Here is a 23836-nt window from a genome sequence, read left to right as displayed (position 1 = left end):
TTATTGATTAAGTTGTCCACAGCAGGTAAAAAGCGTGAATGGATCAATACCCATTTTGATGAGTAAGATGGAGCAGCTCTCTCTTTGATGTTTTAGAAAGGCTACACTTGTATGACATAAACACTATTTCACTCACACAGTCACTCCCCACGCAGACAATGACAGGCTCTCATTTTGGGCAGTGGAAAGCCCTTAGCAATCGACTATAGGCCGCAATAATAAAAAGGTTTTTCAGACTTTTTGCTGTAAACTACATCAGTGGTCTGTCGTTGTATTGGGCTAAGATAGATTATTCATGCCTCTTGGGGTAGATTTTTTTAACTGGAGAAGATACTGTATAATGATGTTTTAAGGAAGCCCAACATCACCAATCATGCCTGTTCAGCACGCAGAATAGGATATCCAACCAATGGTGGCTAAAGCAGGAAATAAGAAATGGTCAATATCTGCACCCTGTGTTTCCTCAATATAGAAGAACATAAGCACCCATTTTAATACTGCTCATTTCCACAGTCATTAGTGTTCTTACACCCACTCAGTGGAAAGTTATTACAGATCTTGTTGGCACAGAGTCAAGGACAGAGCCATGTGAAAATGACAATTTTACAATGAGTGCAAAGCATCAAGATAAGCTCCGTCTGTTTAGCTGCAATAAAGTGAATGGCATTTGGACATCAAACACGTCAAAAGGGTAGGACGAAAACATCAATCATGCTTGGCCCAATGTGGCTGATAGGATACCTGGACCATGGCCGGAATGACAAGGCTTCCATGAAAGGGGTGAGACCACTGATAATGAAGAGGACTGAAGTGACACAAGAGTCTGCACACACATCCAGCAGAGAGTGACAAAAAAGGAGAGGGAGGGCATGATGAGACACAGAAATGAATTAATGATAGGGGGATTCAGGATATGCGATATCACACAACTGCATGTGACTTACAGGCAGCTAATGATGTCAGGAAGGATTTGTTACACAGTGATCTCAACGCTCTGGCTGACTTCACAAAATTTCAGGCCTATGATTCCATGACTCAAACCTAACCTTTAGCCCCACTAAAAAAAAAAAACAACAGTCAGACGGGGTGAGAATCATGAACTACACATGGGTCAACTTCGACTGTGCCATGAATGCCAACAAAGAGCCCAAACTCCTGGCCAAAATACCAAAATACCATATTTTGCCCCTGGCGCCAGTCAGTGTAAGCAGTATAATCATAGCTGTTAGGCCTACTAACATCAGCATGATTACAGTAGCCATGATGCTCATCAGTAGCACTGTTATTATCATGGTCAGGTACATGGATATTATAGGATTGAGTTCCAGCATCCAGCTGAGTCTCATCATCGATTGTGGGGGGGGATCAGGGCTCGGCAGAGGCGCATGGCCCCCGCGCTCGTCTATTCGCTCTCCCAAATGGCAAGCAGATCTGTCACACATGACCTAACAGCCCATGCGAACAATCTCACTTCATCTCAACGTAGGAGTATTTTAAATAAAATCATCGGTGTGATTTCACTTACCGATTCCGGGGGCGGAGTAGATGAAATACAATGCGGAGGTGGACAGTGAAAAAAGGAATAAAAGCCCAAGGAATGACCTTCTCCGGAATCGCAAATGTGTCGGCATTATACAGGCAGCAAAAGCACACACAGGCACGTTTATGTGTCTACAACGACGGCGGACCGGTTCCGATGCGTCCAGATGCCAGAGCGGTCCGGGTTCAATGAGCCGAGGAGGGTGGCCGGTCTGCGGCAGCGGTGAGGATCCAAGAGACTAGGAAGTCAGTCTGTTTCCGCGGCGGGGCGAGCACAGGAGAGGTCCTCTAGTATTCAATCAAAACATTCAAATCCCATTCCTGAGAGGACTGTTTCGGCGTTAGCTGAGAGGCTATGTCCGACGTCGAAGCGGCTGACGGTGATAGCGCAGTTTAACCTGGCCTGTTATTTTCAGTGGGAGACCATCATTTGGCTCACACTACGCGTCGCGGATGGTGCTCGGCCGCTTCTGAGCTTTGCCTGCCTGCCTTCTAGCGCCTATGAATGGGGCAGCCCCTCCGCAAAATGAGCAATACCTAAAGTGGGCGTCAACAGTACCCAACAAACAGTCCGCGCGCTCGGTGCTGCCGGGAATCAAGAAATTCGTTGCAGCGCGACCACTTTGGCAACCGTCGGGCGACGTCGTCACCACGTTCTGGCATATGGCATGATCATAAGCTAGCTATTTAGCTTAACAGGATTCATATCACACAGGTTCTAATGTAAGACTAATCAAAGCACCGACTGAACTAGTGTTATTTTATCTTGTTGTATTCTCGCGTTTGCATCCATGTGTAAGTCTGGTAGGCTGATGGGTGTTTCAAATATTTTGTCCAGCCCATTTACAAGACATTAGACTGGTTGGAAATCAGCTACAGCCTAATGGTAATAAAGATAAATCATCAACTCTAAACGAATTTCAATAAAAATGAAAACACTATCACAATAACATTAAACCTAATTTTTATTGGATTTATATGAAGGATTTATTATGGGACTGCTATTTTAGACTGTGTGTGAGTGTGTGTGTGCGCGCGCGTATATTTATATACACACATCTCTTACCAGCATAATGGTTCTATGCTTATTTTGACCTGTCTTTGCTCAGCTTTGCTGTCCCTGTTTTTCAGCCGTATGTCTTTTTCTATCTACCTGTAAATTGTTCTGTTGTACAAGTCCATTGAGAGTAACTTATAAAAAACAGGGTTAAATTCCTTGTGTGTGTTCTCACACTTGGTAAATAAAGCTGATTATGATATTGTGTGTGACATTCGTGAAGCAGTGTGATCAAGACAACGCAGAACTAAATAGTCTATTTTTTTTACTTATTAATCACCCGTTCATATAATTTTTGTTTTGCGTGTAACATAAAGGGGTTACAGCTTACATTTCGTCGTACAACCCTGTGCGGTAGAGTGTATGGTGTACGTTGTAAGATACACAGTATGAAAGCTGAAAACTAGCCGTCGAATATAAGTATACAATTTTGGGAACTTACAGTATAATAAATGCAAGGCTGCATCTGTTTTAAGTGTTTCCTACATCTGCAGTTAATTTGCAGAAAGCGCAGGCTACAATAAAAACTACAATATCCACGAAACAGCAGGAGGACGGCTGACGCTACACCACTTCATAAGCTCATGGGAAATTGAGTACACAAGAATTACCGTGCTCAATCGACAACGACTTTATACCATTGAACGTGGAATCTTAAACACTTTGATGAAGCAAATAAATACATAATATGTCATCAGTTGCATCAAACTGCGTCCGCTTATTTATTTGCTATTCTGTCATGCTATCCTCACAACGTAAAGACTACAATTCCCGGCAAAGCCTTTACCAGGAAGAGGAGTCGTGATGTCAACAGATACATGGAGCTGTCGACATGGAACTTCTAGTCGTTTTTATGACAAAACGTTGTTTTTGGGGTTAAAGTCATTCGTTTGACAATGAGAGGCTTTGCCCATCAAGTTTTGTTGCTGTCCTTTTTCCTGTTATTCATAAGTCCGTGCGTGCCAGAGCGAGCTGAGAGGAAAAAGTCGTTGGACCTGCGTGAGAAGGATGACGGAGTGGATGTGAACCAAAAGCATACTCCATCTGAAAACCAGCCAACATTAATAAAACATGAAATCGAAGATGGACTCGAGTCAAACGATGAAGGGAAACAGAAGGACGGACCGTCTATCAGGTTTGAGCCAACAAATATTGATTTCATTCCTCTCTTTTTTGAGTAACGTAGCCTAGTGTAGCTAACTAGCTAGCAATAGCTTCATTCATAACGTTTATGTATTTTAACAGGTTTCCAGTGTTTTGTAGTCCAGCTGTTAGTGTGATTATATGCTTTACACTAACATGCTTTTTCCCCTGACTGTGTCCTTGCAGCAAGTCCAATGACACTGATAACTACAGCAACGAGACCCTCCAATCTACAACACCTGCTGTCAAGCCGACGACCCCAGCACCCCCGACCCCAAAGCCCATTCTGCCTGTGCAGACAGGGGTCAAGGCCCAAGAAGAAGAGCAGTCCAGCGGGTTGACCATATTCTTCAGTCTGCTGGTTATTGGTTGGTGGTATCTCAGTTGATGCATTGCTGAATATCTGTCTTACTCAGTCTTATTTTCTTGTTTTCCAAGAGGAGTTTTGTGTCCTACTGAGTATACAGGATGGGAATGGAGAAGGAAATTAATCCATTACAGGAAATATGATTATTGTGGTTCACACAACTGTACAAAAAGTCCTCATACAGCTTTTAATGGAGGGCAAATGTACTGCCGCTTTAGTGTTTCATTAAATCAGTTGTGTAGCTGGTGATTTAGGATGGAGGAAGTAGATAAAGGAAAGGATGTGGTAGTCATGAAGTGCTTCTTCAGACACAAAGTGCCCATTATGCACTTTAGTTCACTGAAGGTTTAGTCACATGTTTACCACTGTAAGGGTTTAGACCAGGAAAATTGCATAAATCATGCATAAGGTCACCAATTAGACTAATTCACTTTGTCCAAACATACAAATGTTATTTTGTCTCGAACCCATTATTTCAGTTTAACAAACATTCGATTGGTTACGAGAAGCATATCACGCAGATTCATAGTCATTTGTCATCTAAAGTTAATACTGTCTCATCAGTGGTTTGACTGAGATGGTATAGGCAATAACTGACAGACCACCTCAGAGTAGTCTCAAAACCACTTTCAGGCTCTTCCCAAAAAACATATTAAAGTTGTGTTATTTCTCTCAAGAAGTGTGTGTCCTTTAATTAGGGGTGTAACATATCCCTTATGACAGAACACTACAGCTTTGTTGAACCGACCTCTGTTGGCTCTAGCGTTGCATACACTGTGTCTCACAATTATCTCATTTTCTGCACTGCATTTTTACTGTATGTATGAATTGTTATTTATTTTACTTCATTGTGGCCCTGGGGTTTCTCATCATAATTATGCTAATATTCATACAGACTGATTCAGCAAACTGACATAAATGGTATTTGTCCTATGGTACTGTCACAAGCTAATTTCTGTTTTGATTAGGGGCAATTATCTTTTATTGTAAAGTCTCAGTCAGAACTAAAATATTAAATGTCAGGCAACTGCTTTGTAGTCATAATTATGTCAAGCAAGTGTATTTGAACTAATTTGCATAACATATTGTTATAGTCAGATGAATGTGATGTATCCATTAGTATCCATTTAGAATCCAATGAGTCTAAAGTTTGAGCTAGATTTGTTTTTTATAGACATCCCTGTCCAGTGTACAGCCGGTCATGTGGAGGGCAGCGGCCAGAGAAAAGATCTTAACACTATATGATGTGGGCGTTATTTTTGTGACATGAATGATCGGGAGATGGATTTATTTGTCCTGAATATTCATTCAGTGGTCTTTGCTCTCCTCACTCACCCCAGGTATCTGCATCATATTGGTGCACCTGCTTATCAAGTTCAAGCTGCATTTTCTTCCAGAGAGCGTGGCTGTCGTGTCCCTTGGTGAGTTCTTCTTATATCACATGTTGCCATGTTGCACAGACTGGGACTAGGAAACTCTTGTACTGTATTGCATGATCTGGGACTCTTTTGTACTGTATTTAAGAGCCTTCTACCAGCACATTCCACTTTTGCTTTTTTTTTTTTTTTTTTTTTAGAGCAGGCACAAAAAATTGATGCCTGTTCTTATGATTTACATCTTTATTCCGGCCTCGCTCCCATGTGTTTCCTCTATTAACGTGTGTCAAAGTAATGTGCTAACATTATTGCCCGTTTCTGTGTGTCCATCAGTAAACTAATGAGCAGGTCCAGAACAGTAAACTTCTGTGAAATTACAAAATCTAAGATTTAGGTAGTGATTTGTTGCGAAAAGATACATTTTGCTACTTGTGTGAGGTCACTTCAGTTTCATTTTGCTTCCTTTAATGCTTTCCATTGTCTCACTCTTTACATGTTTGTGCATTTAAACTCACTCAAACTCAGTGACACACATCTGTCTTGACCCTGAAGACCTTGTCCTTTCGCATGTCCTGCATACTACATTTGAGACGGCGCTCCTTTAGTGTTTGGAGCAGGGCACTCTGCTGAGGGGAGATAACGCTCTGCTTACAAATCAGGAAGGACTGCTTTTCCTTCCTCATCACTTCCTCTCTCTCATCTACTCATTATGTGTCTTCCTCTTTACAATCTTTTTCCATCGGCCCGTATATCAGGGTCCTATACGATGCTTTGATGCCTATACTTGATTTCTCTTTCCATCTTATCTCTTTTTCTCTGTCCTTTCTGTCTTTTGTCTTTGTGTTTTCCTCACCCTTTTAATTAATGTTCAGCTATGCTGTGTAAGAAAAGAGCTGATGGCCCAAAGGGACTATCTCAAATCAAAACTAAAGCGACAGTTCCACCAAGAAGTCCAGTTCAGTCCAGTCCAGTCCAGTTTAGCTCAGCTCATTTCAGTTGGTTATTTACAACTTTCTGTTTTGAAAAGTTGTGGATTTTGCCAGTAGAACCAATCTGTTCTGTCCAGTTTTATGGTTATTCCTCTGTTGAGGAATTTAGCACACTGATCTGGTACTTAAAGGTGGAGCTAGAAACACTGCAGTTGATTGGCCAGAGAGGCGCAACCAGAGTCATTTCTTCATCTGAGCTCTAATGTATGATTTTTTTTTTTCCAGTAGGCTTTTGTCTTGCTGCCTGCAGTCTTTTCTCAAACAAAGCTCGTCCCTTTGTTATAATACAACCACATATTGAGAAGAAAGAATACGAAAAATTCGATGTCCTCCCTTTTGTTCCTGTTGTTCTAAGAGTTGCTCAGTGCTGTGTGTGCATAGTGAGGGTGTGGGAGAGTGAGGACGAGTGGCAGAAATGCGATGCTGATTGTGAGCGGAGCAGAGGAAACGGTTGCAATTATGTACGGTATAGGTTGGAGTGTATCAGTTAATGAATGCTGCGGGTTCTCCACACCGAGAAAAGTCTTCTCTGTTGTTTCCCAACTACTGGCAAAGCCTCGGAGGCCCAGCAACAATCCCACCAACATCTAAAAGTACTGTCAGCTTCAGTGGAAATGCAAAACAGATAAAGTGTGTATGTACACATAGGTATGGGTTAGGGCTGGGTGTCAAGGGTACTATACTGAAAGTGTTTACATGTTTTAACCACTAAAATAGCACTGAGCCTCATGTTTCCACTCCGTCTGTCCTCTGGTTGTATTGAAATTTTTTTAATATGAAGTAGTAAAATATTTGAACAGTGGTTGTGTTTTTCTCATGTGCTCCCTCTTTCCAGGCATTCTAATGGGAGGCTTCATTAAGATCATTGAGTTCCAGGAACTGGCCAACTGGAAGGTATAGTTGGATTCCTTCTTCACACCCTGCTGCACAACTCACTGTGTCCAGATTGCACTGGCCACAATTCTTGTTCACAGTTCAAAATTAATGGTGCTTAGTTTGGTTAGATTTGTTTAGCCTGAAGCAAAACAACCACGTACAGTACACAGTGCGGGAACCTTTTTTTTTTTTGTGCAGGTTTGTTCTGTGTGGATATTGCGTCTGATTCAGTGTAACTCCTTGAATTACAGGACAAAGTTGCATAAAAACTATAAACAAAAGAGGTACACCCACTGCATTCTTCATATTAACTGTAATTTAGCGGGCAGGGACAAACATAAGCCTTGCCAAAGCATTGGCTTATTGAAAACATACTGTACCAAGCTTAGAGTATAAAACCACTTTTCCAAGTTCTTATGTGATGCAATTTATCCCACAGCAAATTCTCTGGGAATCCCCCACCCATCCCAATCCAATAAACATCTGTCGTCCTTGTGCTGTAGTTTTTCATCCCTCTTTCTGTGCCTGCCTTTTTGCTCGGTCATTCATTTCCTGGCCACTGTTTTTGTCACAAATCTCATCTCTCGATCTCCACTCTGTTACCTATTCATAGTGGGACACACATTCTTTGCCTGCTATCTTTCCCTTTGTGTCCCTATGAGCCCTCCTTTTTTTCTCCTGGTTCTCACAGCCTTTAATTAACATTCCTTTTTCTCTGCCAGTGAGTGAGAGAACGAATGAACAAGAGAGGTAGACAGAGTGGGGAGCGGGGGGGAGGAAAAGAGGACAGGTTGTGTCAATGTTTCTTGCACACTGGGGCGCATTGTTTTTTAGCTTGGGGGCCCCAGGGTGTAGCTGAGTCATTGGCACTAGTAACCAGAGCCCCCAGAGCCCCTTTACACCCCTTACCCCTGTGAATCTCCACACTGTTATCTCTGTTTGCGTTTAGTTTAGAGCAAGTAGACCTGCTCACCTGTCCATATATAGTATCGGCAGTGGACTAATGACTTATTTGACTTATTAACTCTTTACTAGAGTGTAACAAAGTTGCACTGTGCTATGTAGCAGACTCTTTGCAGGAGAATGAATATGCTAAGTGCTTTATAGGTCGCTGAAGACTTCAAAAGACCCAGGCCATGATGCAAATCCATTATGTCTGACCTATTTGTTTTTGAGAGAGCACCTAAAAGCAAGATGCACCATGTAACCTGTTCAGTGAGTAACATAGCCAGTGGCAAATCTGTGATTCTGTCAACATCATTTTTTTTCAACTGCAACTCTTTTGAAGCTATGCATACAGTGCACTTACTTACATCCATCTTTTACCCTCACTGTCAGTGGAAGGCGTATGTGTTTTGGTTTTTTTTTGCTATCGCAAGCTCATTTAGCAGGTTTCAACTGGCACACATCCTCATGCATGTAGCTACCTTTAAGGCTGGCGTCATCGCCTCCAACTAGCATGTTTCTAAAGCTGGCCCACTAAACTAATCTAGCAAGCCTCTGGGACTGCCCGATAAACCACCAAGGCTGCACAAACCCCTCAGCCGGCAGCATGTTGTCATCACCGGCTTTGCCCTCGCCTTTCACCCACAATCTGCTTTCTTTACCGTTTGCTACAAGCCTCTCCAGTCATCTTACGGCAGTCCAGCATATGAAGAGCTGTTCCCTTATGTGCTTTCCTGGTACTGTTCACTGCCTTTCCTGTTCACTCATCTGCCCATCTCTCCCTTGTGCTCTGACACAGATTGAAGAAGAAATAGTATGCTGGTAAGAGGTAACACACTAGCAGCAATTTTGTCTCTCAGACAAAGCACAGAGAGATACATAGGTGAATATGTTTGCATCTCCACTGTACTCCAGATAATAATTTAGTTTTCGCTCTGTTTCTGTACTGTATTATCTGGGCTCACCATTTTTCCTCAGTGGCTGCAGTGGTGTGTTTTAAGCCCCAAAGGGCAGCACATATTTTTAATAGATCTCTCCCACGCCGCTGAGAGAGAGCGACACAGGGAGAGCAGTTTTAATTGTGGTTTCAGGGGCCTTTTTCCCATGTGGTGATGTCACTGTGTGTCAAAGCCGAGCCTCTAGGGAGGCTGTACTCCGAACGAAGCTCTCTCCATCGCTCCCGCTCATATTTTTCTGTTATCTCTCAACCCTCTTTTAACTGTGCTCCCTTCATCTTTGGCATTCATCTTTTCTCATTTAGTTCAAATTCTGTCTCAGCACTTCCCTGGAGAATACCCATGCACTGCTCTCTGGTTTTATCCATTTCATCTCTCCTTCTCTTACAACATATTTCTCTGCTGTCCATCAATATCAGTGTTTCTGAAAGCTCTTAACCCGTTTTTCTGCATGGTTTCAGGCTGAGGTCAGTCAGATACTCAATCGATTAATAGGGATGCATGATATATGCCGGGCTGATACATTTTCAGACAATAATAGAAGCCGAATTGCTTACATTGCCTTAATAAGTGCAGCATCTACACACTTTGATACACGGGTGGCGGTGTGCACCTTTTAAGTTGGTTTGTGATCCGGCGATATAAAAAGAGGAGGAGAAGACGAACAAGCGCTGCATGCTGTTGTCACGTTCATGACGCCAAACTGTAGTTGCTGAGAGAAAGGAAGTATCTTTTCCGCGTTCACACGGGGCCGGTGTCACATTGACACAGTTAAGCCGCACGTTTTTTTTCTTCTCACGCAGTGTAGGCTAGAGAGCCAAACATGTCGCTGCCTGTGTGGACATTTTTACAATTTCTGCAAGGGTTCAGAGAGCAGGGAGAAAGTCTACATGTTTTAACACAAGAAACCAGGTGTGCATAAACCACAACTTCTTTTTAGAATACAAAAATGTGAAATTATCAGCTATCTTATTGTTATCGGCTATGAGAAGCAGGTGATTGGTAGGTGATACTTATTGGTATCGGCTGAAAAAACATTGCACATTGATCAACAGCAAATAAGTCAGCAACAATTTTGTTATATGATTGTCAAGCAAAAAATGCCAAGCATTTGCTGATTTCAACGTCTCAAAAGTAATTTGCTGCTTTTCCTAGTTTTTCGTGGTTGTGATTTAATACGGTATCTTTTGGAGTTTTGGGTTTGATGACACAACAACCAATTTGGAGACAATGTTTGAGGATTGAGAATGTGGGAAAATAAAGATTCGGAATTGTAACCCCTGATTGCAGCCCTACAGAAATCAACAAATTACTTAACTTACTACTTACTTAACTTTTTAGGTTACTTAACTTTTAGGTACACACATATACTTACTATACCTAGACTATACATTTTAGTATATTGGCACATTATCCACTGGTATATTTTATTTCCACTGGTATATTTTATTCTGTCGGTACATTTCACTGCGTATATTTTATTCTGCTTGTATATTTTATTCTGTTGCACATTTCACTTCCACATTTTATTGTTTAGTATATTTTATTGCCTTAGTTGCCTTCATTCTGGTATATTTTTAATTGCTTTTACGAATATTTTTGTTGCATGCTGGTTTATTTTATTTTATTGTAGTTATCTTAATTTTATTCTTTCTAATCTTCTTATCTTTCGTACTATCTGTTCCTAACATGGGGGTTGCAATGAAAATTTCATTGACATGCGCAATGAAAATAAAGACTCTTGAATCTTGAATCTTGAATGTGAATCAACAAATACTTCAAAGTACTCCCTCACTGATATCTGCTTATTTAAATCTGTGTTGGTACTGTATGCATATGCAAAGTCCCTTCGTGCTTGCTCTGTCAGAGCAGTAGACATTCTTATTCGTGGAAATGAACATGTGCATGCATAAATACATGCAGAATTACAGCTGTAGATGTCTGATTGTGGTGCGTGCATGGTATACCTTCTTCTGGCTCACACGTTAATATTCATTCTCGACATTTCACCTGCCGTGAATGGTAGAGTTCTGCCAGGGATAAATGTCAAGAAGAGGTGGTAACCTGGAAGCATTCCCTGTTGGCCTACTTTTCCTGAAATTTGAATGCATAATAAGACAAAGTAAGCAGGAGCATAGCCTTTTATTCCAGCATATATCTTGTATAGGCTGTCCTCTTTGCCTGACCTATTTCTAAGAGTTTAAAGCCAGAATAGTGTCGGTTGGTGTAGACAAATTTATCATTCGAACCATAGTTACCAGCCGGTGTGCCGTTCTTAATCAAACAGTGTGCTGTGATGTGGTCTCATCTCATTCCCCAGTCACCTCATGCTCCTTTGGGTCTTAGCTCTGAATAATTGGTCAGGTGGGAACAAATAGAAAATAAATTCAGAAGATTATAAAGCCAGTCGTGCCATCATGTTTTTGATATATTACCACCAATATCATTTATGAACAATTCATATCACCAGATACACTGTGTATTCAGATTTTGCCGTTGTATGTAAAATGATATATACTCGTAGAATAACACTGTGCTTGTCAGAGGGAAGTAAATTATGCTGTAATCTGGCTCAGCTCTCTGCAGTCATTCATTGTTAGTATATAGCAACTCATATCTTTGCAGTTTTTACAGAAATACATAGATAATTTTCAGGAAATGTCCATCAATTATGGAAGTAATTGTCTTCTAGTCCATCTGCTTGGGGGGTGGTTGAGGTTGAATCAGTCTCTGCAAGCTGTCAAAACTGGCTCCCATTATACAATGACAGAGATTGTTGAGTGGATGGAGTAAATATGGGCTTGCCCTCTTCCACCTTTCTGATAAACACAACTACAATGTCAACCACAGTCTAGAAATAGATCTTCCCTGGAACTCCCTGGAAGTAATGCAAACCCTATATTGACATTTACATTACTAACAAAGAGTATGTACGGAACACACACAGGTTTATACAAGAACACATGGTGCATCATGCATAGACACATTGGCAGCCAGAGCGTAATGCACGGGCACATGATGCCTACGCCTGATCTGGGAGGCTGGCCCGTTTAGCTGAGAAGCAACAATGATTTCATTATATTGCTGAAATAATCAGAGAGCTAAGGTCACAGGGATCGTGTGTGTGAGTGTGTGAGTGTGAGTGTGCGTGCACATGCACGTACGTGCAGAGAGAGAATGAGTGACATGCATGAACTAGCTGGCAGGCAGGAATTCCCCCTGATGAGCACCTGATGTGTGTGTGTGCATTGCAGATGATCCCTGGCCTTTGGGTATCGGCCCGTACTGATCCGATACCAGCGTTTATTTGATAAACAGTATTCCACACTGTGTGGAGGAGACTGGGATCATTCTTTCTTGTTTAAGGCCTGTCAGGCTTGCTTATAAATGAATTGTTATTTGTAGATGTAAAACTCTCACAGATACCCGATCCAGCTATCTGAGTCAGTATTGGACCGATAGCTGGTATCAGTATTGCTGCATCCCTAGTCTTTGCGTATGTTTGTGTAAGGGCTGTTGCTAACAACACCCTTTCCCCTCTTCAGTGACTCAGTATTAAGTCAGCTGATCATCACTGAACCGACAGTCAGTGGTCAGATGAATACAGGGAATACATGCTCAGGATTGTGTAATAACCACAAGCACATGTTTTATCATTCGTTGACGCAGACGTAATTTCCTCATGTGCTGGTTAGTTTAGGATGATTGTGTTTGAATTAGAGACCATTGTAGGCTCATTCAAAAATTTTGATCAATTGAAAGTGTTTCCTGTTCATTGTACTTTTCTGCTGGAGTGTGTTACTATTATCCAGCATGCAAAGCTCCAGGCCAATCACTGGTACCTGACTACTGTTGCTTTTTTACTGTGGGCTGTATGTGATTTTGTCCCTCTGTCTCTCTCTGAAAGGAGGAGGAAATGTTCCGACCCAACATGTTCTTCCTTTTGCTCCTGCCACCCATCATCTTTGAATCTGGATACTCTTTACATAAGGTACGGTAGAGTGTGTGCATTAAGGTGAATTTACACATTAAAATGACCGTCACAAAAATAAGGCTTGGCATATTATGAATGTGATGCACTTAAAACAAACCAGAATATGCATATTTAAAAATAACATTATATATTGTTTTCTGTGACAATCTATAGAGACAGACAATATTTGGCTGGCAATTAAAAAAAACATTATCCAGATGTGCAGAGCAAGAATCCTGGCCACAATTATAGTTACCAAAAGATAAGTAAAATTTGCTATTAAGTAAAAGTACCTTTGTTGTAAAAAAAAAAATACAGCACAATGCAGTTTACAATAAATTAAGACAAAAAATTAACAAGGACCCAAGCAGCTCAGAACAAGTCAGCAGCTCTGCTCTTTAAAAGTTTTAATCTCTGCTATAATTTATATGCACTATTGTCAACTGACATTTAAAATTAATTTGCAAATGCAATAACACATTTTATTATTTAGTTTTCATTATCTTGATGGCCATCTTGATGTTTCTTCTTCAACAAGTTGCTGACATCTCAGAGGGCAGAAAGAGCAACGGGCTTGTTCAGATACATTCTGCTCCATCGCTCACAGTGAAATTATGACCGTTTTCTCTCTACCTGTACTGTGCCCTACTTTTCATCCTAATGCCAGATACATGTTATGTAACGCTGCGTAACTTAAAATGTCATGCTGCTGAACCCATGAATACTAAAGCTGTGTATGTCCATGTATGTTCAGGGTAACTTCTTCCAGAACATCGGCTCCATTACGCTCTTTGCTGTGATCGGCACAGCTATCTCTGCCTTCATAGTTGGCGGAGGTATCTATTTCCTCGGGCAGGTGAGGATTGTAGAAGTATCTGTTAACAACGCTGGTGCTGCCAGGGCCTGTTCAGAGTGCAAACCCATTTACAGAGAGCATGTGTGTAGTGTAAATAACGTTTATCTCTTCATTGTTAAGAATCTTTCTTGCTCTAGGAATGTTGACACGATCAGACTTCATAGTTACGACTCTTAACAATGTGTCTCTGTCTTGGCATGTACATTATTTATTTATTTTTTTTGGTGTGTTTGTTTTTTCAGGCTGATGTGATCTATAAGATGACTATGACTGATAGGTGAGTTTTCGTGTTCCATTCTAACTAAAGCTCCAGCGATTTAACCTTTGTGCTTGTAGACTTTTCACACACAAAAAAAAATCAATTTCTGTCCAAAATGTGAAATTGGATGTTTGTATTTGCAGTAGTATTACATATAGTCGTGTTTATATGTAATATATAGCAGTGTCCCCCACTGAAACCTTCAGTCTAGCTTTGGAAAGAACCAAGCCCACCGAGAGTTTAGCTATTAGCCAGTTCCAGACAATAATCAGTAAAACAGTAAAAATCTTGCTGTCAGAGATGACTGACACAGAGGCAGTGTGCTTCTCCACAGCTGTGTGTTTTTTTTTTTAGCGGTGGTTACTGTGCATAAAGTGTGTGTCCTTACTGGTGCAGTCTGCACGAGTGTGATTGTGTTTTCAGTTCCATTTGTCTGTCTGTCTGCAGGATATTTCAGAAACAGCTTAGCAGATTTTAATAATGGCATTTGGGGGAGAACTTAGAACATGAGCCAAAAAAAGAGCTGATTAGAGTTTGGTTAGGAAAGTCCAAAAACATCGCTATTTAATCTTTTTTGCTTGACCATGTAATATATCTATCCGCATATTTCTGCCCACACTGAAGTTCTGCCATTTTATTGTTTTTTTTTCTTTTCAAAAAGTAGTCTTTTAAGCACTCCCCCATCTACAATTGTTTAATCTGAACTTTACCAAATTTTGTGCATGCCACAAACACATACAGTATGTAGAAGCCGTGAAAAAGCTACTAAACTTAAACACAACACTTTTGTTTTTGCTCCCATTTTTCATGAGTTGAAGTCAAAGATCTAAGACTCATTCTATGCACACAAAAAACTTATTTTCTCACATTTTGAGAACAGATTTGTAGGGCTGCACCTAGCCATTATTTTCATTTTCTATTAATCTTTACTCTATAACATGTTAAAAAATTGTGAATAATGCTCATCACATTTAAGTAGCTGGAACCAGCAAATGTTTGACATTTTTGCTTAAAACACGACTGAAATTGTGATTGTCAAAATGGTTGGGCATCTTTTGATCGACTAATCGATTAATCGACTGATTCCTGCAGCTCTACAGGTTTGTTCAAATCCGTGCTAGTGAGCACTTCTCCTTTGCCCAGACAATCCATCCACCTGGCATCTGTGACCCATCATGATGCTGAATAAACAGCATGATTATTGCACAGGTGCGCCTTGAGCTGGTCGCAATAAAAGGGCGTTCTGCAGTTTTATCACCTCAGAACTCACAATTGTAAGTTTCGAGGGAGCTGCAAGAAGCAGGAAGCCAGAGCCGTTTCCAGTGAATTCAAAGTTAATTTCGCTACCATAAGCGCGCTAATGTTTTGGGACAGGATTTATGCATTCTCCAAAAATCATGACATATTATATATTAAAATAACAATTTATAGGATTGTGTCACCTTAACAAAAGCATGTTCTTCCTTGTTTATGACACATTTCCTGTCTGCCACTCTGCGAACACGTATAACCACAAAGGAAACAGTTTTTGGCTGTGTCCCTTTCATGTGTGTGGGTGTTTTTAAATTCCTCTTGAGTATGCCTGTAAAAGTGTCTCATGATATCCGATTAACTGCTACAATTTTCACTTTCTTGCTGTAGCTTTGCCTTTGGCTCACTGATCTCAGCTGTGGACCCTGTAGCTACCATCGCCATCTTCAACGCCCTCAATGTGGACCCGGTCCTCAACATGCTTGTGTTTGGTGAGAGCATCCTCAACGATGCAGTCTCCATTGTCCTCACAAAGTAAGTCTCTGTCCACTCCCGCACTGTTTGTTCACCCTGCAGGACACACACGGGACACGTGTATTCACCGTGATGTTTGCGCAGCTTTTCATCAACAGCACCCCTAAGAACGACATGCACAAGCTAACAGATGTTATTAAAGGCTCAGACATACAGTAGCACTACTGCAGAAATGTTGCACACACAGAAACACGCTCTCAAAGTCATAGGTACATGCACACTCTGACTGTAATGTCTCTGTCACATTGTCGAAGGCAAAGAGGCATCTGTGAGGCACAAATACACTTTCTTTCATTTGTTAGCTCTATAGGATTAAACAACCATAGTATTTACAATTCACTTTACTTTCCTGTAGCTCAAAACTTCCCTGTGTCTAAGAATTACTTGTAGCCAATAGAATGAAAACATATGGCCATGGTTTTATGTATTGTATCACCTGCTGCTGTGAGAACCTTGTGTATATACTCTTCAGGGTTTGCTCAGCATTGTAAACGTCAGCTGGGGTGTAGTCAGGCATCTTGCAACCTTGGAACCTCCACCTTTTGCAAATTGCACTGGGACAGGAAGTGAGGAGGAGAATACAGCCAGGGACCCATTTTTTATCTCCTGAGACATGCCCTTTGTGGCAAACCCATTGTTTCAAATGCAGAGGATGTGGGTACATTTTTAGCAGAGTCTTCTAAATGTGAAGTCCAAAATTGTAACCTGATGAAAATGGATGGCATTCATGGCATTCACAGATGAGGATTGTTGTTGGAATGTTTTTGTAGTGCCAGTGTCATACATGAAACTTAGCTTTCCATAATAAGGACAAAAATAGTTCCTTTGACGCACGTATGTTTCTGTACAAGTGTTGCGAAACTTTCTATAGACGCAGGGGAGAGTTTCCTAAGAGTATCACTCCCTGAGAACTTTTCATCATTGTCTTGTATCAACAGACGGGTGGCCACATGCACCAACACATCAACAAAATCTTGACAAGCAAGTTTGATAGAAGCAGACAGTTGACAGGATTCCCTTGTTTAAACACATTTCTCTCACCCTATCTGCTGTCCGTACTCTGCACTTCATTGCTGCCTTATCTCTTCTACTCACAACCAACTAAATGTGCAAAGTGATCTCAAGTGTCTGCATGGCCCCATGGAGTAAATGAACGCATGAATAATAGATAGGCTGAACAGCCCTGGCAGTTTGCTTGTTGTTAGCACCTCACAGACTGGCTTTCTTAGAAAGCTACAGTTACAGTTTGGCCCAGTTGTTTATAACAGCCACACAGCTAATGCCTTTGCTTGGTAGCTTGTTAATGAGTATTAAAATCAGATTATTAATTACACTGTGTTGTCTGGTTGTTTGTCTGGACAACTGTTATTATGAAAAAGGATTTAAATTGCACAATAAAGTCTGTTTTCCTACTACATTAATAACTCTAAAATATCCAAAATGCTATTTATTTAGTTTTTTGAGGGGATGGAAACATAACGATAAATCATCAAAGATGAAATCCAACAAATTAATTAAGTGGGAGAATTTGGTAACTCACTTCTGACAGCTTTATTGGCTAAGTAATATATCACAGATGTGCTAGAGTAAATGCTTGAGCATTAATGTGTCATTATAGTTTATTATAACCTTCAAGATCTAGTAAAATGTACATTTGATTATATTTCTTTTGAGTCACTGGAGTGATGCAATACAGCCAACCTCTGTTTGGCAAACCTGATTTTGATCGCAGGATTACAAACTCTGCATACACTCAAATGCACACACACACACACACACACACACACACTCACAGACAAACTCCTGAGTTTGAAGGACTCAGTGGTGGAGTTTTTCTACCTCCTAGTGTCAGGTAGAGATATTACAACACAATGTTTTAAGGTACTATTGTGGCTTCATTTATCATTTTCCCCTTTTTTTCTTCTGTCTTTCAGCACAGCGGAGGGGTTCTTTTCCCGTTCAGACAACTCCATGGTTACAGGCTGGGAGACCTTTTTACAGGCGCTGAGTTATTTCCTCAAAATGTTTTTCGGTTCTGCTGCCCTGGGAACACTCACTGGACTCATCTCGGCCCTTGTATCCCATTGTGTTTGAGAGAAATTTAATGTGTGTGTGTGTGTGTGTGTGTGTGTGTGCGTGCATGTTTCATCATATTTAAATTCCCTAACTGACCAATTAGTTTCTAAAACACTTCGATCTGAGGAAGACTCCTTCACTGGAGTTTGGTATGATGATAATCTTTGCGTACCTTCCCTATGGCCTGGCTGAAGGCATCAAGCTGTCTGGTGGGTGCACGCATACACAGCCACGTTAATTTTTCATTTTTTATAGGTCTTTTTTTAAAGCAAATCTTTCTCTCCGCCTACAGGAATAATGTCCATCCTGTTTGCGGGAATTGCGATGTCTCACTACACCCATCACAACTTGTCTCCTGTCACCCAGATCCTCATGCAGCAGACCCTGCGGACAGTGGCCTTCATGTGTGGTCAGTAAATTCACCCTTTTCCTGCACAATTCCCCGTTTACAAGTTACAAGTTGTTAACACTATTTTTCAAATTTTCTCTTCAGAGACATGTGTGTTTGCCTTCCTTGGTCTCTCCATCTTCAGCTTCCCTCACAATTTTGAAATATCCTTTGTCATCTGGTGCATTGTAAGTGCTTGTGCATTTTTTAAAATGTCATCTGAATGTTTATGTCCATTTCAATTATCGTTCTCTCTGTTCACTCCCTTGATTTTCAGCTGTTGTTCTCTCTCTCTGCAGGTCCTGGTTCTTCTCGGCCGAGCAGTAAACATTTTCCCTCTATCGTTCCTGCTGAACTTCTTCAGAGACCACAAAATCACACCCAAAATGATGTTCATCATGTGGTTCAGTGGTAAGATGATACAGTGAGCCTTTAATGTGTTACGGGAATGTAAGGCAGTCAGCTCTTTGTAAGCGTTGAAGCTGTGATCATCGCACTAACATGGTGTGCATGTCTCTGGGTGCAAATAAGACCATTGACAGAAAGTTAATCTGAAACTATTATCAGTTGATTGTTTGTATAATTTTTCAAGCAACATTTTCAAACATTCTCAAAAAAAATTGTTGCTTTTCTATGACATATGATGTCCAAACTTTGGGATTGGGACAGCTGGTCAGATAAATAAGGTACTTGAATCGCTCTGGTAAAAAAAAAAAATCATTATTATGTGACATTTTATTGACAAAGCCATTAATGATAATACAGAAAATAACCGGCACAATCTACAAAATCATCATTATTTCCTGCCAAATAAAACAATTAAAACATATCAAGTTCACCAGTGTTCAGGTTTCAGTTTCAATAATATATAATTATTAGAAATAAATAGATATAATAGTATTTACATGGCATTTGTCTCTGAGGATTGATACGTTGTGTTCTCGAATAGCCATTTCACAGTCCCGTTCATTCATCTTTTTCTCTGCCTGGTAGGTTTGCGGGGTGCTATCCCCTACGCATTGAGCCTTCATCTGGGCCTGGAGCCCATTGAGAAGCGGCAGCTAATCGGCACCACCACTATCATAATCGTACTCTTCACCATCCTCTTCCTGGGGGGCGGGACCATGCCACTAATTCGCATCATGGACATTGAGGAAAGCCAGTCACGGCGCAAGAACAAGAAAGACATTAATCTCAGCAAGACAGAGAAAATGGTAATGGATGAAGCACTTAGATTTCACTTCAATCTGTACACACACACACACACACACACACACACAGTTTATTGGCTGCATTGATACTAGCTGTGCCATCCTCTCATCTGCCATCAGGCTTTTACTGTCCTCTTCAGAGGGAAAAGCATCAAAGGGTTCATTGTGGTTTGTGTGAAGTACCCGAATCAGCGGGGAGAAAGCCACTCTCATCACTGAGATGCACACTTCCAAACAGCAAAACTTGGACAAGCACAAATAAACCCAAACAGCTGGCATTAACACAATTTCCCAGACACACCAGAATACAAGCTATCGTGTTGAATATTTCAGTTGACTCCATTAGCTCTAACTCTAGATAATGGGCCTTTCTTTTGAAGTACGTGCTACTGTTGAGGTCACTGGTGGCGTGTGGCGCTGTGATTGCATGACTTGCATGCAGTATTTGCATGTTTGATGTCTTCTAAAGCTTAGAGTTACACCCCGGGGCGCCAGCAACTAGATCTATCAACCCTCCATTTTCACCCTTAAGGCTCTCAGGCCCTGTTTGATGTAATTCCCTCTCTTTGTTCCCTCTGCTCTTTCTCCCTCATCTCTGGTCCTTCTGCGTGTGATCTCCACTCCACCACCCTCACCTCACCTTCCACTCTCCCATGTCTCTCACCTCTGCTTCATTTGTTGGCCACTCTCCTTTCATTTCTTTCTATCTGTCTGACATCGCCTCTCTTACCTGTTCTTTTCTCTCCAGGGTAATACCATTGAGTCAGAGCACCTATCAGAACTGACTGAGGAGGAGTACGAGGCTCAAATCTACCAAAGACAAGATCTGAAGGGCTTTATGTGGCTTGATGCTAAATACCTTAACCCCTTTTTCACTCGCAGGCTCACCCAAGAGGTAAGTGAGAAAGAGAGACAGAAGTCTTCGGGGGGGCCACATGATATTGCTCATGATCCCTTAAACATATTTCATTGCTGTCTATTCCGACTGGTTTGCTCTCAGTCCTTGTGTTTGACGTCCAGTAAGGGAGGTGTGCTGGTGACAAATCACAGCAAGAGCCTGTCACCTGCTTTCTTTGTGAGGCAGCTGGTTTCATGAGATCATGTGAGCCAAGAATCCAACTTGTCAGGGATCAATTTATGAGTTCTGGCCGAACCACTGTGTTTTAGATTAGATAAGACTTTATTGATTTCACAATGGAGAAATTCAATTCATTTTGGACCAATTGGCATACCCTGAGGAACTGCTGGCAGCTATGGGTGTGGTTTACATGCGACAACAGCGACTGAAATTCAAAAATGATGGCAGCTCCTAAAGAGGTTAGTGTAGATGCTGCTATAGCATCATTTTAACAGAATTGGAGAGAAAAGTAAAGAACGGCACTGAAGGCTTTACATATACATCATATAGTTCATTGATCTGATTGGTTGAAGTTAGCGAACAGATGGTTCATCCTGTCACCAGTCACTTGTTTTTTAAAAGTTTCTGCCCTTTTCCAAACCATTTTCGTGGACGACATCCCAGATGGTTCTATTTAAGAAACCATTTGGCGCGTCAGGTCAATCACCTGCAGCCCTTTTCTGCTCAGTCTGACTGTTTCTGTGTGAACCATCCTTCACTGTAAAACATATCCACTGACCAAATAGTGCAGAATATGTCCCGATCTCGTTTGTTAGAACTATTTTCATTTAAGAATAGCACCGCTAATAAAGCTGAAAAGAGTATCGTTGCAAGGCTCAGTCATTCACAAGCAAAGATGGAGCGAGGTTCACTACTTTGTGAACATGTGATTGTATAAAGGATTTTACTACACGGGCTCAGGAACACAGCGTAAAAACCGGTAAATCGGTAAACACAGTTTGTTTTGCAAATTCTGCAATTCTTTTTTTATTTATGATTTGCACAACATCTCACCTTTTTGGAATTGGAGTTGCAGCCTTAGTAAATATCCCATTGCACTGAACCATTGCATTGACAGAAAATGCAACCTAGAAGCTAATTTGCTGCAGGCTAAGTAAATATTCGCCATATTTTGTTATTTAGCAAATATCATTAGCCGCCTCTGTTCAGTTGTTGTCGCTGCCTCCAAACAGTCCCCTGTGAAATTGTGATTGTCAAACCTCTGCTGAAGGGTACACACTGTATGCTGCCATGTAGTAGTTAGTTTAAAGTCACTTTCTTGTGTAGCAGCTTTTGTAATTATGATTTATGGTTGTTTTCTGCCTGAATTGCTGGTGGAGAAGTCATAAACAGTGCAGGGGAGAAATTTTGAACTCAGCCAAAAAAAACACCTCAACAAGATATTTTATCTAAATCTAAACCTTTCACAATATTAACAAAAACAGAACATTAAGGTATTCACCAAATTAGGTTTTGTGTTATTGTGTCTACAATATTACTATATGTTCTTTCATTCTTGCATGTGTGCTGATGTGCCGCTGTGTGATTACCGTGTGCCTGACAGGACCTGTTACATGGCCGAATCCAGATGAAGACCCTGACCAACAAGTGGTACGAAGAAGTTCGCCAGGGGCCCTCCGGCTCTGAGGACGACGAGGATGAAGCGGAACTTCTGTAAACTGAACAAACAGTTCCAGTTCATACGAAAACAATGAATGGACATTGTGTGTCCTGGGCTGAGGGAGTGTGTGTGTGATGTGTGTCTGTGAAGACAAGCACTCTTTTCAGTGTCAGTCGCACGCACTTCTCGTTCATTCACCTGCCTCCAACTGTATGTGACAGAAGAGTCTCAGTCAGTGCCCACAGTGCATTTTTAGTGCACAAAGTGGGCTGGAATGTGTGAAAGTCCCAGTGAAACTGGATTTGAAAATTGTAACACTGAGGCAAAAATATAATCTGTGAGAATGATGTTCCTCATACAAATGCCATATTGTTACTTGCTAAAGACACTTTGTTGATCCGGAGAACCTTTTCCCAGTTGTTTCTTTTATAAAGGTTTAGGTCAGAAGAGATGACGGCAGGGAAGCGAGAGGGATTTTTCTATGTGAAGCAATACTAGAGCACCTTTGAACTTTCACTTTTGTATTGTTCATGGCTGTGTGGCGCTGGCTTTAAGCTCTGCTGCAAGTTTTACTTTGTGTCAGGGGAAGGTTAGCACATAATGTCGCTAAAGGCTCAATAATTAAAGTGGGATTTGTAATAAGCCACAGGTGGCTGCTTTGAATGTTGAACTATATTTAATTCCCTCTGGGTCTCCACATTTGTATGCATTAATGATTCTGAGTTAACACATATATATTCATACATATGTGATGAAGATAAAATGCCAGAGGTGACACATGAGCTACCACTAACCCTTCCAGCAACAAGGCAACAAAGAGAAATTCAGGAGAAGTAAAACTAGTGGAATGTGTTGGGTAAAACTAATCATTTTAAAAACAGTAAAACCTTACAGGAGGATAATTATGTTCCAGAACTTTGGAAATTTCCATTTCATTTCCAAGTATGGTTCCAGTTTGATTTCCCTGAATGAACATGTCTGATCATTTTCACTCTCTTTCTACAGTGTTGTGTGTAATGTAGAACTTGATTTTGTGATTTTCACTTTCACATTTCTAAAGATGGGCACCAATGAATGTGTGGGTAACCGGGAATGAGGTCTTGTGAATATTTATGTTTTTGGTTTTTTTTTTGTTTGTTTTTTTCTTTTAGTAGCCTGTTTATCAAATGTTTATGTGCTGTTTGTGGGATAAAAGCTTTTATACATGTTCTATGAGCACTGCAGAATTATAGAAAAAAACCTATAATAAAACCTGTTGATGGCCTGTATGTTGTATTAAGTGATACTTTAATGGGAGAAGAGCCTTTAAAATGCAATGTCAGCATAAAAGGAGTTTTTAGAGGAATTCAAGGTGAACTTGAAACCAAAAAATAACCCTTTTGCTAATTTAAAAGAGTACTAGTGGTAAATCTACTTTTTTTTTATAAATGTGTGGGTACTTTAAATTAATGCATATGGAAGTCTGCCAAACAAAAAATGAACAAAGCACTTAAGTATAGAGAGAAAATAATGAAATGCTCC

General features: G+C 40.8%; 2 protein-coding genes across 2 annotated transcripts in view; one reads left to right on the top strand and one right to left on the bottom strand.

Annotated features, from left to right (window-relative positions):
- The window catches only part of b4galt5 (UDP-Gal:betaGlcNAc beta 1,4- galactosyltransferase, polypeptide 5), a 50418-nt gene extending 48212 nt beyond the window's left edge, over nt 1-2206 (bottom strand). Inside the window, exon 1 of the mRNA XM_041945221.1 lies at nt 1526-2206. Coding sequence (XP_041801155.1) covers nt 1526-1631 — 106 coding nt within the window. The 5' untranslated portion in view covers nt 1632-2206. The remainder of the gene's footprint in view (nt 1-1525) is intronic.
- slc9a8 (solute carrier family 9 member 8) lies at nt 1633-23583 on the top strand. The gene is made up of 17 exons (XM_041945220.1): nt 1633-1762; nt 3549-3731; nt 3926-4107; nt 5447-5527; nt 7307-7365; nt 13156-13239; nt 13976-14077; nt 14320-14354; nt 15978-16121; nt 18056-18197; nt 18301-18406; nt 18490-18606; nt 18691-18773; nt 18885-18996; nt 19579-19799; nt 20545-20691; nt 22259-23583. Exons 1-17 carry the CDS (start codon nt 1707-1709, stop codon nt 22370-22372), a joined length of 1968 nt encoding a protein of 655 aa, XP_041801154.1. The 5' UTR covers nt 1633-1706; the 3' UTR covers nt 22373-23583.
- Nucleotides 23584-23836: the final 253 nt, after the last annotated feature.

The sequence above is a fragment of the Chelmon rostratus genome, chromosome 10 (genome assembly GCF_017976325.1).
Source record: "Chelmon rostratus isolate fCheRos1 chromosome 10, fCheRos1.pri, whole genome shotgun sequence".
Lineage (NCBI taxonomy): Eukaryota > Metazoa > Chordata > Actinopteri > Chaetodontiformes > Chaetodontidae > Chelmon > Chelmon rostratus.
Note: the sequence above shows the minus strand (reverse complement) of the source record. Positions and strands in the feature narration are given on the sequence as shown.

Bases quoted from the DNA above. Each gene is read 5' to 3' on its own strand.
- slc9a8 (XM_041945220.1), top strand. From the start codon at position 1,707: ATGCCAGAGCGGTCCGGGTTCAATGAGCCGAGGAGGGTGGCCGGTCTG. The intron at 18,407-18,489 runs GTGGGTGCACGC...CTCCGCCTACAG, and splicing joins TGAAGGCATCAAGCTGTCTG to GAATAATGTCCATCCTGTTT. The intron at 19,800-20,544 runs GTAATGGATGAA...TTTTCTCTCCAG, and splicing joins TCAGCAAGACAGAGAAAATG to GGTAATACCATTGAGTCAGA.